The sequence below is a fragment of the Hoplias malabaricus genome, chromosome 5 (genome assembly GCF_029633855.1).
Source record: "Hoplias malabaricus isolate fHopMal1 chromosome 5, fHopMal1.hap1, whole genome shotgun sequence".
Lineage (NCBI taxonomy): Eukaryota > Metazoa > Chordata > Actinopteri > Characiformes > Erythrinidae > Hoplias > Hoplias malabaricus.
This window is the reverse complement of record NC_089804.1, coordinates 47177775-47191265: the sequence shown is the minus strand read 5'-3', so window position 1 is coordinate 47191265 and position 13491 is coordinate 47177775. Positions and strand designations below refer to the sequence as shown.

The 13491-nt window shown below is 37.9% G+C and overlaps 2 protein-coding genes across 3 annotated transcripts in view; both read left to right on the top strand.

Annotated features, from left to right (window-relative positions):
• The window catches only part of lamb2l (laminin, beta 2-like), a 49295-nt gene extending 48157 nt beyond the window's left edge, over positions 1-1138 (top strand). For both annotated transcript variants that reach the window (XM_066670297.1, XM_066670299.1), the window contains exon 35: positions 99-1138. In XM_066670297.1, coding sequence (XP_066526394.1) covers positions 99-235 — 137 coding nt within the window. In that variant the 3' untranslated portion in view covers positions 236-1138. The remainder of the gene's footprint in view (positions 1-98) is intronic.
• Positions 1139-6784: 5646 nt separating this feature from the next.
• lamb2 (laminin, beta 2 (laminin S)) overlaps positions 6785-13491 on the top strand; it is a 33109-nt gene continuing 26402 nt past the window's right edge. Inside the window, exon 1 of the mRNA XM_066670300.1 lies at positions 6785-6883. Within this exon, the coding sequence (XP_066526397.1) occupies positions 6853-6883 (31 nt within the window). The 5' untranslated portion in view covers positions 6785-6852. The remainder of the gene's footprint in view (positions 6884-13491) is intronic.

Below are 13491 nucleotides of genomic sequence, written 5' to 3'. Positions count from 1 at the left end.
AACTGTAGTGCCCTCTTGGTGTCACTAGTGTTGTTGGGAAGTCACTCTTTTTCTCTCTCAAAAGCTGAAACTCTGTCCTCTCTTTTGTGTTTATATAGAGCTGGAGAGGAAATTCCAAAAGAATGTGGAGAAGATACAGCAGCAGCAGGATGAGATAAAGAAACTGGAAGACAATGCTACAAGTATTCGAAATACAATCCGCGATAAAGCTTTGTTCTACAGCTCTTGTATGTAACAATTGATATTCAGTGATAGTACATTGGAATTTAAAAATTAGCTTAGCCCCTCAGTGTCTCAGAACCTCAACATCCATCTGTCAAATTTTTAAAAATGTGTCAGTAGCCCTATTCGGACAAGACTACTTTAACTTGGGGATCTGAGATAATGTTTATGATGGATACACAGTGAATAAAAAATATTGGTGTAAATAACAGAGATGGATGTGGATGCTCTATCCACACATACCTGCAAAAGTATGGGATATGACAGAATATTCACCCACATATCAATGCACACAGGATTAATATAATCTGGGTATGTTTTTAGTCAGTAAAAGGTTCTGAAATCTTTCCTGAAATGGGAGCTCACACTCTGGAAAAATAACTGAAATTTTTTATTAGTGTGGGATTAAAATTAAGGAGATACTCTGGTATTAATGACATTACCCTTTTCTGCAAGTGAACCAAATCCTGTCCGAAAAGGGCTAATGACTGCGTTGCCAGTCACTACTTAACGTTTTTCTTCTCAGGTGATTGTAATTAATAATTAATTAATTTTTCCAGTGTAATTCTTTTATCCACTTCCAATTTACAGTTTATCATAATTGATTTTAAATGGGTGTTTTATATTTTTCTTTTTGTACTTTTTGTACTGATGTACAACCCGAAAATGTTCAAATTAAAAGAATAATTTACTATTTTCAAAGATGTGTGTCATTTCCACATAAATTAAATATATTACTTCAACATAAGTATTGTTAAAATAAACAGAATAACATTGTCAGAATGTTATGGAATTAAACAAGGTACTTTCATATGAGATTTTAAAGTACACTGTCATTTTTAAGGCAGTTTGTGTGTTTGTCCAGCATATTCATCCTAGAAGAAAGAAGAATTTGTCTTAACTGAATACTCAACTAGCTGAAGGCAAAATAGAGCTTTTGAGAAATAAATCGTTAAATCAGTAAATGAAAAGATATGATTAAGTGTTTTTTTTTTTTTTTTTTGTCACAACCAGCACAAACTAGTGAGAACTGCCTAAAGCACACATCTTACACCCACCTGACCTGAGCCTTTCTGTTCATGTAGGGGACTTTTGTGAAACAAATCATTTTACATTAGGTATCTGAAACTATGATTTTCTCCAGTAGTGGACAAAGTACACAGACCGTGTATTTGAGTTAAAGTACAGATTCTCAAGGTAAAATATTACTCCAGTAAAATTACAAGTCCAAGAGTAAAAGTACAAAAGAATTTACCTTCAAATGTACTTAAGTATAAAAAGTAGAAGTACCATGACATATTATAGCTCTAATGTCCTATTATAATTTTTGTAACAAGACTCCCTATTCTTTTAATAGAATGTCATTAATTAGTCTGACATAGATGAACACAGCAGAAATGGCCAAAGGTTAAATACAATGAATTTTGTTATATCAACTTTTACATACACCCAAGGTGCTGCCCTTCCAAACCAACAGAGGTCGCTGTCTCCTGAGTATTAATCCCAAGTCAGGCTTCTGTGTTGAACCTATGCCTGACTGAGCATTCACACTAGCAGGCGACAAGCTTGCCACTTATTGCTGAAGCGTGGCTACAAATTGCATTCTACCATAGGAAATTACTGGACGCTTGTTTTGTTGCCTGCCTGTGTTAGGCAGCGCAGACTGATGCGCACCTCTCCAGAAATGTAACTTGTCACGTCTACATAGACCTAAAAATGCACTTTAAAGATTCATAAAACCAATATCACTACACCATTACATTGTGTACTACATAGAGTCGAACAAGATGTTTGAAATTCAGCCCTAGTGGATTGGGGGTGTAGTTGCAGAGATACGCAGACACTAACACACAAGTGTAAACTTTCAAAATGGCATAGGACATTTGTACAGGATACGGCATAGGCTCTGCATTGAGCCAACGCAAAATAATAAATTGGCTTTAGTGTGTTCTCTACACCAGAGCATATATTTTTACTCATTTAGGAAGACTAGGTAAGATGAGGGATTTTTTTCTGCTCCTGGGGCTCCATCTAGTGCAATTAACTTTTACAGCATTGTACTGAAATTGGTGGGGAGCAGAAGGGAAGGAGTGGTTTCCTACCCTCCAAAAGTTACATACTGCAGTTTCTGCAGTGCTGAGCCGAGAGTAGCAATGATAGAGGCCCTATTCTCCCTATTACAGGTCAATGAAGCATCACAATGATTTTGAAGCTGTAATTTTAGGGTAAAAATATTACATCGTATTCCTTTAAGCTCTCTGTTTTGTCTGCATAATCGCAGTGTATAGTTTGAGCTATTTCTGCAATTCTGAGATACCTGTTTTTTAAACAGGCTACAGGTTTATTTTATTTTATTTTATTTATTTATTTATTTTTTACTTTTTGCCTGATACTAGTTCTTTTGAACTTGTTTATCTCTCTGTACAGATTTTTGGGTTTTGGAATATTTCTTCTGGTTTTGACTTCGCTTCACATATTGTGTTTAATAAATCTCCAACTGACTCTCACCTGCCATCAGTGATTAGTGACATTAGATCCATTAACCGTGTATATGAATGAATAGTAATTACTGATGATGCAAATACAGACAAATACTAAACTGTACAAATCAAATAACGGTTCCAAGAACTGAAAGTAATTTCTTACAGTCTCAAATTCACATAATAGTTCATATTCGCACAATCTTTGGTATTATTGGTTTTAGGTGGAGAAAAATTTTCTGTTGTTTTAACACTGCGACTGTGTTCGTCTCCTAGCAACGGTCTCGCGGTGTGTCGCGCGGGACCTCTGTGTAGCAGTTTATTCAATTCAAATGTTACGTTTTATTCTCACACAAACCAAAAGGAACGGAAGATTTTCATAATGTAGTGGAGTAAAAAGTAAGATATTTGACTTTGAAATATAGTGGAGTTAAAGTAAAAGGTTGCCCAAAATGGAAATAGTTCAGTAAAGTACAGATAAACAAAAAAGTACTTAAGTACAGTAACAAATTACATTTTCTTCGTTACTGTCCATCAATGATTTCTTCCCATTCTTAATTTTCTTTTCTTTTCTAAGCCTGTCTCAATCTGACTTTTGCGGTAATCTTCTTCCTATCTGGATCAGTGCACTTAGCTGATTTGGAGGACTGTGTTCTATCATATGACTGTGCACATTCTCTCTGAAACATTCCTTAGACAGCCCCTCTTTCATGCAATGTTTTTAGATGTGTCCAAATATGTTTGGCATACCTTAAACAGGAAATAAATCAGCACAGCTCAGCTGGTGGACAATCTCACACACCTGGGAGTAGAATTTCAGAGAATTGTGAAGAAAGTTTTTGTCTAAATTAAAATGATATATTTGAACAAAAATACCTTGGATATTAGGTGACATTATGTTTTCTAGATACAAAATGTAAAGTGCAATATATAAGAAATCATTATCATTTATCATTGAGCTATGTAACCAATTTTAGCCCACAGTGGGGTTGATATGAACCAGGGGTCATAGTGACTTTATTGCATATTAAAGACATTTGAAAGAAATAGTATTGTGGTGGTGCTGTGAGATCCATGGTCCTATGGGAGCTTTGGGGAAGGCAGTTTCCTCGTCTCTTGGCCTTGATTAAGAGAGATATAGTTTTATTAAATATGACTGTATTTTTTTCTGTTTTGTAGTTTAGTTGTGCACAAGGATGGTTTTGTGATGTTGTTTGGTCCTCAATGGCCAAAGAAGAAGAGTTCAAATCTGTCAAGTTGTTGGTACAACTTGCCTTCTCCACTGGCACTGAATGCATCCTCCCAGAAAGGGGCTGGTGGGAACCACTGATATGAATGCTAAGGGCAGAGGCTGTGGTAGGAAGACTGGCCTGTCAGTATGGGCTGTGGTTTTCCTGTATCATCATGTACAAAGTGTTGCTCATTGCCTCATTGCCTGACACAATGGAAGGATCACTGGAGGAAGAGTGGCCATACAGGTCTCCCCATTGCCACGAAAAAGCCTGACCACTGACCATGTCTTTTAGATGCTGAAACTGTTGGCATTTCCCTACATTGAAGTTCCATGCAGACACAGATGCCAGATTATAGAAGTATGGGGCAATGTTGTCTCACGTCCAGGACAGTTCAGAGAGATTGGATCTGCAGGGTTACCAGGTCCAGGCAGAGTATAGAAAACTGAGGAATGTTTTTACTGAATAAGGGATGAGCGGAAACGAGAACGATCAGAGGTAATCCAGCATGGGTGTCACCTTGATGAGGAACTGTTTTTTGTTCATTCATTCATTGTCTGTAACTGCTTATTCAGTTCAGGGTCATGGTGGGTCTGGGGCCTTCCTGGAATCACTGAGTGCAAGGCAAGAACACACCCTGGAGGGGGCGCCAGTCCTTCTCAGGGTGACACACCACACATTCACTCACTAATTCACACTTATGGACACGTTTGAGTCGCCAATCCACCTACTAACATGTGTTTGTGGACCATGGGAGGAAACGGGAGCACCCAGAAGAAACACACAAGGGGGGAACACACCAGACTCCTCACAGATTGTCACCTGGAGCTGTGTAACAGCGACATGAGGCAATGGCCTGAGGCATACACAGTTCTAGACCAGAGAACCACTGCAAACACAGGGCCATGCTAGAGAGGTTCTTCTGTTGGTTCAGCTTTCCAGAGGAAAAGGGACCAGGGTAGGAACTTTGAGTTCCAGTTGATGATGGGGGTGTGCCACTGGCTATGGGTCTATAAGACAAGGACAATGTTTTTCCACCCTCAGAGCTATGGGTGGTTGGACAATTTCAATGGGACACGCCACCCAAATGGACATTGTCACCAACTGACACCATAACTAGGACTTACCTCTAGTTATGTGTATGTGCTGGCTGCAGTTAAAAAAGAACAAAAAAAAAAAACAATGATGCTGATGCTGGGACAGGACACTCATGACCAAAAAACATTGTTGTGTACTTTATGTGTGTTGAGCATTGGCTGAATGGGATTTTCAGAGTTCTGGAGGTAGATGGTTGCATATAGCACATTTTAGAAAAAGTTCTATATTGCACCAAAAATTGTCTTCTGTTGTAAAATGCTTCACATCGTAACAATAGAAAAATTATTTTTGGTGCCATATAGAACCCTTTTTTGAAAGGTGCTATAAAGTTTATAGCAAATCCTACTTAAATCTGAAGAATCCATTCCCAATGCAAAGAACCATTGTATCATACAGAATGGGAGTGCTCAGGTTTTTATATATATAGAACTATTTTATTTACTAAAGAACCATAATTTTTAAGTGTATGATAATAGATAAATCTGGCAAGTACAAGTTTACTGAGGACTGTTGTGCATTGCAGCACCTTTAGATTTATCAAAAAATGATGTAAAAACACTGTCTCAGCAACAAACGGGATGTTTTCAAGCATTTCATTTAACAGATTTCTGTGAGTACTGTGAAAGGCATTTAAAAAATGGGACTCAGAATTATTTCCTTCACATCTTATATATTACATGTAAGAAAAATAGGGGCCTTCCTATATACTGTGGTAAAATCATAAATAATATATTTTAAGCTTAGTGAAATAAAGAATAATTTGGAGAAATATTTTGTTAAATTTTCTTGTTTCAAACACCACAGCTGTCAAACGTTGTGTGAATATTTTGTGAAGAATGAACCACATTTTTTACATGACCTTAAAATAACAACCCCCTTTCCCGCTTTAATTTGTAGATAAACGTTTTGTGCACATAGCTATGAAGTCTTCTAAATCAGTCCTCGTGAGCGCGCATTCCTGTTTCAAAGGCGCGCACTCAGGCGCGAGCTACGTTTTGGTCGCCGAGATAAACACGAAGTGGATTCGGAGAGGATTCGGGAGCCAAACCAAAACCTCAGTTATCAGCCGGACGGAGGTGCTTAAAGGACTCGTGTCTCTGCCGCGGGACTTACTTCAAACACAGCGAAGAGTTTTAGAAAAACTTCACTCAAACACTGCTACAAGCAGGTTCTGACTCTCAATGGCTGCGGACTGAGAGATACACACCGAGCTCCGCGGTGAGTGGCTCATTCAGCTCAGGACACCAGCCTAGCTTTCTTTAATACAATTTCTCCGGTTTTTAAAAAGACTTTGGTAAGAGGGTAGTGCTTTAGTTCCTTGTAACTTGCTTTCGTAAAACTGTTAGAATATATATTTTTGCGCAATTTTCAAATAATGATACATTTTTGGTAACGTTATGAGGTAGGGTTATATTAAGTGTCAACATTTCTATTTTACTTTAACGCTTTGTTCCCAATGTTTCTGTGTTTAACGTCTTTTTTTTCTGTTGGCTCTGCACCTGTTAAGGTGCCTCACATCTCTCGATTATACCAGTCTTAAAACATGATAAAAACAGAGATTTAATATTCTCCAGTTGCTGTGTTTGTACATGCTGAATGTCCAGTTCTTAAACATCAAAACATGTGTTGTTTTGACTTGACTCTTTCCTCCTCTTCTAATTTCTAACACCTCTTTTACCCGTCCCTGGGTTTAATTTCTCTAATTTTCTATTTTATTTTATTCATTTATTTATTTTTGTCGTCATTTTAAAGGCTGACCGCTGACAGCACCTTTGGGGGTTTGAGGGCAAACGTTGAAGTTGAAGAAGCATTCTGAAAAGATGCATACTGTGCTACTGCTGTTCTGTTGTGGTAAGTCAAAATATCTTGGGAAATGGCCTGTACATGTAAGGACTGTCCAAATGTGGCTTCTGGGCAGTTGGTCAGTAAGGGTATTGGATTTAATAATGCATTTAGAAAAAAAGAAAGAAAAAATATTTGTATAATATACATATTCTGCTTTCAAAACTTGTGGGTTAATTTTTCCTTTTATGACACAATTTGAAAATACCCAATGGTCTTTTACACTGTGTTAACAATTCACAACATTAGAGCCTTAAATTGGTGCAAAATTGCTTAAATTACGTTTGATAAAATATTGGGCACCCCTGGTTTACAGCGTCCTATTGATGTCTGTCATATTGAGAAGAGTACAAGGATATATATTCATAAATGTATCTCCGTAAAACACTTCATTTGAGATTGTGTTTTTTAAAGCATTGGAATCTTGCATGTAAGCCAAAGTTAGGACTGAGTCCAATGCTATCTCAGGCCATATAGCATAGCTTTAAGAATAGATGTTTCTTTTTATGGAGTTTCTAGTGTAACCTCTGCCTGTTGTCATAAATCAGTCACTTTTGTGATTGGTTTCCACCATTTAAGCTAAGGTTTCTTACCACCCATGGAGGGTCTACATGGGTGGTTGGTGTGTGTGTGTGAAAGAGATAATCTCAGTGAACCATTAAGAACCTCTAGCCTTTGCATCTGACCAGCCTCCTCTGTCCTCTGTACTACAGACATATAAAAATATACAGTACAATTGGAAAAAATATATTTACTATGCATCTATTTACATTGTCCTCTTTCAAGCTCACATGTTAGTGGTCAAATCTGTTCAAGAACAGGGCTGTTTAATTACCAAAATGCTCACAATTAACCTCTAAATGTTGCCTTGAGGCCACCAGTCTGGATGATACAGGCCTCATCAATTAGTCTGCCCAGTTGTCCCTTTTAAATTAGCAGCTCATATGAATTTATTGGAGCACTAAAAGGAAAACAAATGGTGAATGGGCCACATTGGAAGTATCTCTGAATGATTATATGTATTGAAAACTAGCTGAATAATAGTGGCATATATATATATATATATATATATATATATATATCACATACAGGGCTTCTCTCAGATTCCTCTGCCTTTTTTCATCTTCATCCCTAAACTTCCCTAGACTTCCCCTTACATGAATCATTTTATTTCTGGCATTACTTCATTGTCTGGCATTACTGTCTGTAGGTAATGGGTTACAGGACTAGTGAGGGCCTCTCTGTGAAAGGTGGATGATAAAGCTGACGTATGGAGGACAGAATGTGTAGATTGTAGGGACGAGGACACAGGAGGCAGGGATGATTATGACTGTGTGTTATTTTTGGTGGAGTATAGCTCTAATGAACCAAGTGGGAGGTGAGGGGTGATGGTCAGCAGATGTTAAGACACATTTAGTTCCAGTTGCACTTACTCTCTATTGGCTGTCTGGTTTAAATTGGAGCTCTTTGAGTCGCGTGACTGAGACCTGTGTTACATACATCTGTGTTGATGGTGTGTGAACTGCAATTGGATTATTTTGATTTCCTCAACAAATTGAGTGGTCTCATGAATTTATGTTCAACGTGTCTGGTTCTACACTTCACTGAGCTTTAGTCTATTAATGTCGTGTTTTAGTTGATGTGTACTGTTTATGTGACTGTATAGATTATTTTCATATATTTTCAGAGTGTATAAACATATTTTATTTAAAGTAAATTAAAATGTATTTCACAATTTTTTCACATTTAGCAAGTGAAAATGTTCATATCAAATTACACAGTGTGTTTATAGTCACCAATATCGTCTAAAATGTTTTAGTAAGTTGTTTTTAAAATGTTTTATTACGGCTTCATTGCCTCATTAGGAGTTTTCACTGTTCTAACACACACCTGACCTAACTCATCATTTAAGTTGATGAGTTTAAAATTAGCCTGATGGGGAGGAAAATAATAAAAATATTGTGTTGCAAATGGGTATCAGAGGATTTATTACACTGCTTTAATGTATTAATAACATGAAAAAAGTCTCAGACCAACATTTTACTGGTTAACACAAAAAACAAAAGAAATGTAATGTAGAAAAAATGTAGAAATGTAACAAAGTGCAAAAGAGCTTATTTTTGGCAAATCCCTTTTTGAAAGGCTCAGCTTTGCTGCTGAGTGGAAGAGAGGAGTCTTGCTTCCTCTACTCCTCCACCCTCTTTCTTCAGCATGTTTATCCTCCAGCTATGATGACGGCATTAGACTTTTTTTTTGTAATCTGTGCAGCTGTGTGTTGAGAGCAAATAGGACAGGTAAAGGTCTGGTGCAGGCCTGAGCCCGCAAGGCACATGGAGTGATCCTGAGAGTCTAAACCAGCCTCCGGAACTGCACCCTTCAGAACAATGGACCCGCCAGACTCTGTGATAGCTCTGAGGAGAAGGGTGGAGAAATAAAAGGAAAGAGGCTGTTGAGGGCAAAAATAGTTCTGGTTATGAGAGAGAGAGAGAGAGAGAGAGAGAGAGAGAGAGAGAGAGAGTAGTATTGAATAAAGTTTTTCCCTTGAGGGTAGGCAGGTAGGGGAGGGGGAGGGGGATGCTCTGAGCTAGTGAGATAGAGGGAGAGTCTAGAAGGTATTGTGTGAGAGACTGGAGTAGTGAGAGAAGTGAATGGGTCAGAAACAGAGAGAGAGGAAAAAGAAAGATGCTAAAACACAAAAAAGTTGCAACAGAGAAGTCAGACAAAGAGTCTGTTTTCACTTTGTCTGAACAGCTAACACTGTTAAAAACCTGGCAGGCATTATCTGGTCTCACTGCATGTAGTGTGTGTGTGTGTGTTGAAATGTGTGGTTAAATGTGACCTGGTTATCTCTGCCTCTGGTTTTCAGGCAGAGTCTTGGCTTGAGCTCAGGATGTTGTTAATGCTGATGGGTTGTCAGGTTGAATCTGAGGTTGTATATTTATGGAGAACATTTGCAGTTCACTTTAAACATGACACCCAGCTTGAGATGAGTCATAGTCATCCATCAAACAAAATGTTAAAAAACACAGCTTGAAGTTTAAAAGTATAAAAGAAAGTACACTTTTGTTCTCCTCCATCATGGATGACTACTGGTAATCTAATACTCTGTTATTGGTTTCAGTTGCCAGAACACAAATAGTGGGATTCCTGTTTTATTCTGTGTTATGATACAGTCCAGGCATGGTGCCTGGGTTTGACTCACACTTCTAAGCTTCTGTGTACTTTTTAATTTTGATATATAACTGGAATTAAGACTGAACCATCATTTTTAAAAAATGCATTGCGTATTGATAGGTGCTCTTTTTTATTTTGATTTTCAATGACAAAAACATGCACTGTACTCACAACAATAATGGTTTCATGTTGATTGAGAGATAAGAGACAATCATCAGAATTTCTCTACTTTTTTAAAACACCAATAAGCTGGGAAATGATTCATGTAATGTCAGGTTTGGTTATTGTTCATAATAATTGTGACTACCTTGGGTTAAAGAAGACATGCTTGGCGATTCTCTAACTTTGTGCCTGCATTCTATCAGGTTTAATGGCCTGAACCGCTTCTCATCTCTTCCTCTCCCTTTGTCCAATCAGCATGTAATGACAGAGCAGAGTTAACAGCTTGTAAAACCAACTCACTTCTGAACAAAAGGGAGGACTTTGGTGTGGCTTTCAAACAAGTACCCAACACAGGGTCATAGAACACCTGTAATTAAACTTGGACAGAAGGAGTCTGGAACAGTGATTCATTAGCTGTGATGTGTGTATGCTCAGGATTAATGCAAAGGGAGATCTGAAGGAACTGGGTTTATGGCTGTGGATTTTTTTTTTGATATTGTTCAGATTTGAAGCATAGACTGTCTGTGTTTTGAAGCAGTACAGAGGTTTCTTATATCCTCTACACTCTCTCTATCTCTCTTCCTCCTTCTCTACTTCATATAGTAGAAGTAGTAGTGGACATTTTTAGGTTTCAACAGCATTCTATAAATCAAATTTTATTATATAAAAGTTTAAAGTATTAACATTTTTATATGTTGATGTTATATTACAATCAAAAGTTCTGAAAAGTACAGCAAAAGTTCACACATGCACAACCGATGTTGAAGCAAGAAGTGAGTCTGCCAAAGTACTTTAGAAAAACCTGACCAAGTCTTGACAATGTTTGTGTGTATTCCCATGAGAACAGTTCTTGTGGGGGGCAGTCAGAACTGTGTCTGTGCACGAACACTTAAGCACATTGCCATGTGTTTGTGAAGCAGACTTGTAGTCGACAGGTAAATATTTTAAATAGACAGCTCACGTCCTAATCCAGACAAAATGCGAGTTGGAGTTACATGGTAATGGGAAACAGAGGTAATTACTATGTACCATTATTGACTTAAACATGAGGAAAGCATAGATAAATGTGAAGTTGGGTTGATTTTAACCAGTTTTTAGATAAAGTGGCCTTTATGAACATATTAATATATATTTGAACTTTGATTACACAACAACGTTCACTTTTACACTGTAGGGGCCAGCACCTGTTCTTGAAATCTGTCACTTTGACTAAAAAAATAATAATAATAATTATAGTTTCAGATCAAAGCCAGCTCAGAGTGTTGAGGCCTGCGTTTAAACCTAATACTTTTTAGAATGAAGTCAGCTTCAAGCCTTCATACTACTCTTGCTTTACTTCTTAACTTATGCATTTATTGCTATTCAGAACTGTCCTTTTCTATGGCACTTTAATATTTAATATATAATGTCCATTTAAATATTTAACACTTCTGTTTTACAGTCATGATATATATACATATCTCAGATATACTTACAAGGTTATTATTTCAGAGAAGAGTAGGTTAAATTGCAGGAGCAGCCCCATTTTCCTTCTTTTAACCATATTTTTTGAACTTTGTGTTGCTATTTTATCCAGAAAGTTTTGTGAATGGCTCAGTGAGTCTCCACTTTCCTTGGAGACAGCAGTAACCTGGGCTGGAGGGGCTGTCAGGGGGCTGAAGGGCACTGGAGTATGGGAAGTGGTAGAGGTGGAGAGAGGCCTGGAATGAGAGCTAGAAATAGCAACAAGGTTAAGGAAAGAGCAGGCACTGAGACTAGCTTGTGTACTGGAATTAATGGCAAATTTTTCCAGCAGCCTAGTTTACGTTAAATAAGTGGAGTACATAAAAATATTAGTATTTTTATTTCCTATTTGTATAAAATATGTATTAATAATTCATTCATTCATTGTCTGTAACTGCTTATGCAGTTCAGGGTTGGGGTGGGTCCGGAGACAACCCAGAATCACTGGGCGCAAGGCGAGAACACATCCTGGAGGGGGCACCAGTCACACCTAGGGACACTTTTGAGTCAAATCCACCTACCAATGTGTGTTTTGGACTGTGGGAGGAACCTAGAACATGGGGAGGGCAACACTGACTTCACAGACAGTCACCCAGAGTGGAGCTCAAACCATTACCCAAACCCCAGAACCCTGGAGCTGTGTAACAGCAACATTACCTGCTTGCACCACTGTGCCACCCTGTATTAATAATGAATTGTTAAATTTGTTTTAAAATAGGGCAGCACGGTGGCACAGCAGGTAGTGTTGCAGTCACACAGCTCCAGGGTCCTCGAGGTTGGGGGTTCATGTCCCGCCTTGTGAGGAGTTGGGTGTGTTCTCCTCATGTCTGCGTGGGTTTCCTTTTCCGGGATCTCTTTGTAAATACTTCATCCACTCTGACTATTCATCCAGTTCATCCACTCTGAATTGAGACCACATCACCACACACAATTTAAAAGTAGTCTTGCATAGGCTCAGTACAATTACACTTCTTACCAAAAAGAATCCTAAAATCCCAAAAAATGTATTGACTGTCACTTTAAGTATTGTAATACTGAAGACAGTTCCCACTTTAGCAAGTATTATGAAAGACTGTGGAAGTTTTTAAAGTGAGGAAGGAATTTGTCTCCCAAACAGATACATAGATGGTTAATATTATAAAGAGAAATAGGTGGTCTATAAATAGTGAATCTATTCCTTATGTTTTATGGAAATGATACAGGCCCCCAACTTAGCTTCATGCTCACAAATGGAGCAGGTGGTTTCCTGGGTTTGATTTTTGACAGTGCTCCCATAGGAGGGTCAGAGGTCTCCCACACAGGTGCAAAACCATAACTTGGCACACAATCAGGACTTCTGGATTTAAACCATCCTGTGTCCTCTGAGGATTTATTCTTATGGATGAAAATGCTCAGAATTCCTCAAGCCTCATAAGCAACCAGGTTTAAAGCAATAGCTCAGCCAAAAATCTAATTTAAGTTATATATTAAGTTAAATATCTAGTTTCCCCTTAACTCCCAAATAAAGTCAATCAGGCATGGCTTTGAGGCTAATATAGTTAAAATAGTGAATGTTATAACCCACTAATCAGCATCATGCAAACTCCATTTGCTCTGTTGTTAAGCAATCTCAAATATACGTACTTATGATACTCCTGTTACTGTAACATACTGTTAACTGTAAATATGTTCAAACGCCTAGTACAAATCCGATGTGGTTTGACCGTATTTCTGACATGTTTCACTGCTTTTCTGGGTTTGTGTTCAGGAGAACTTTGTGGGATCAGGAGATCATTGTG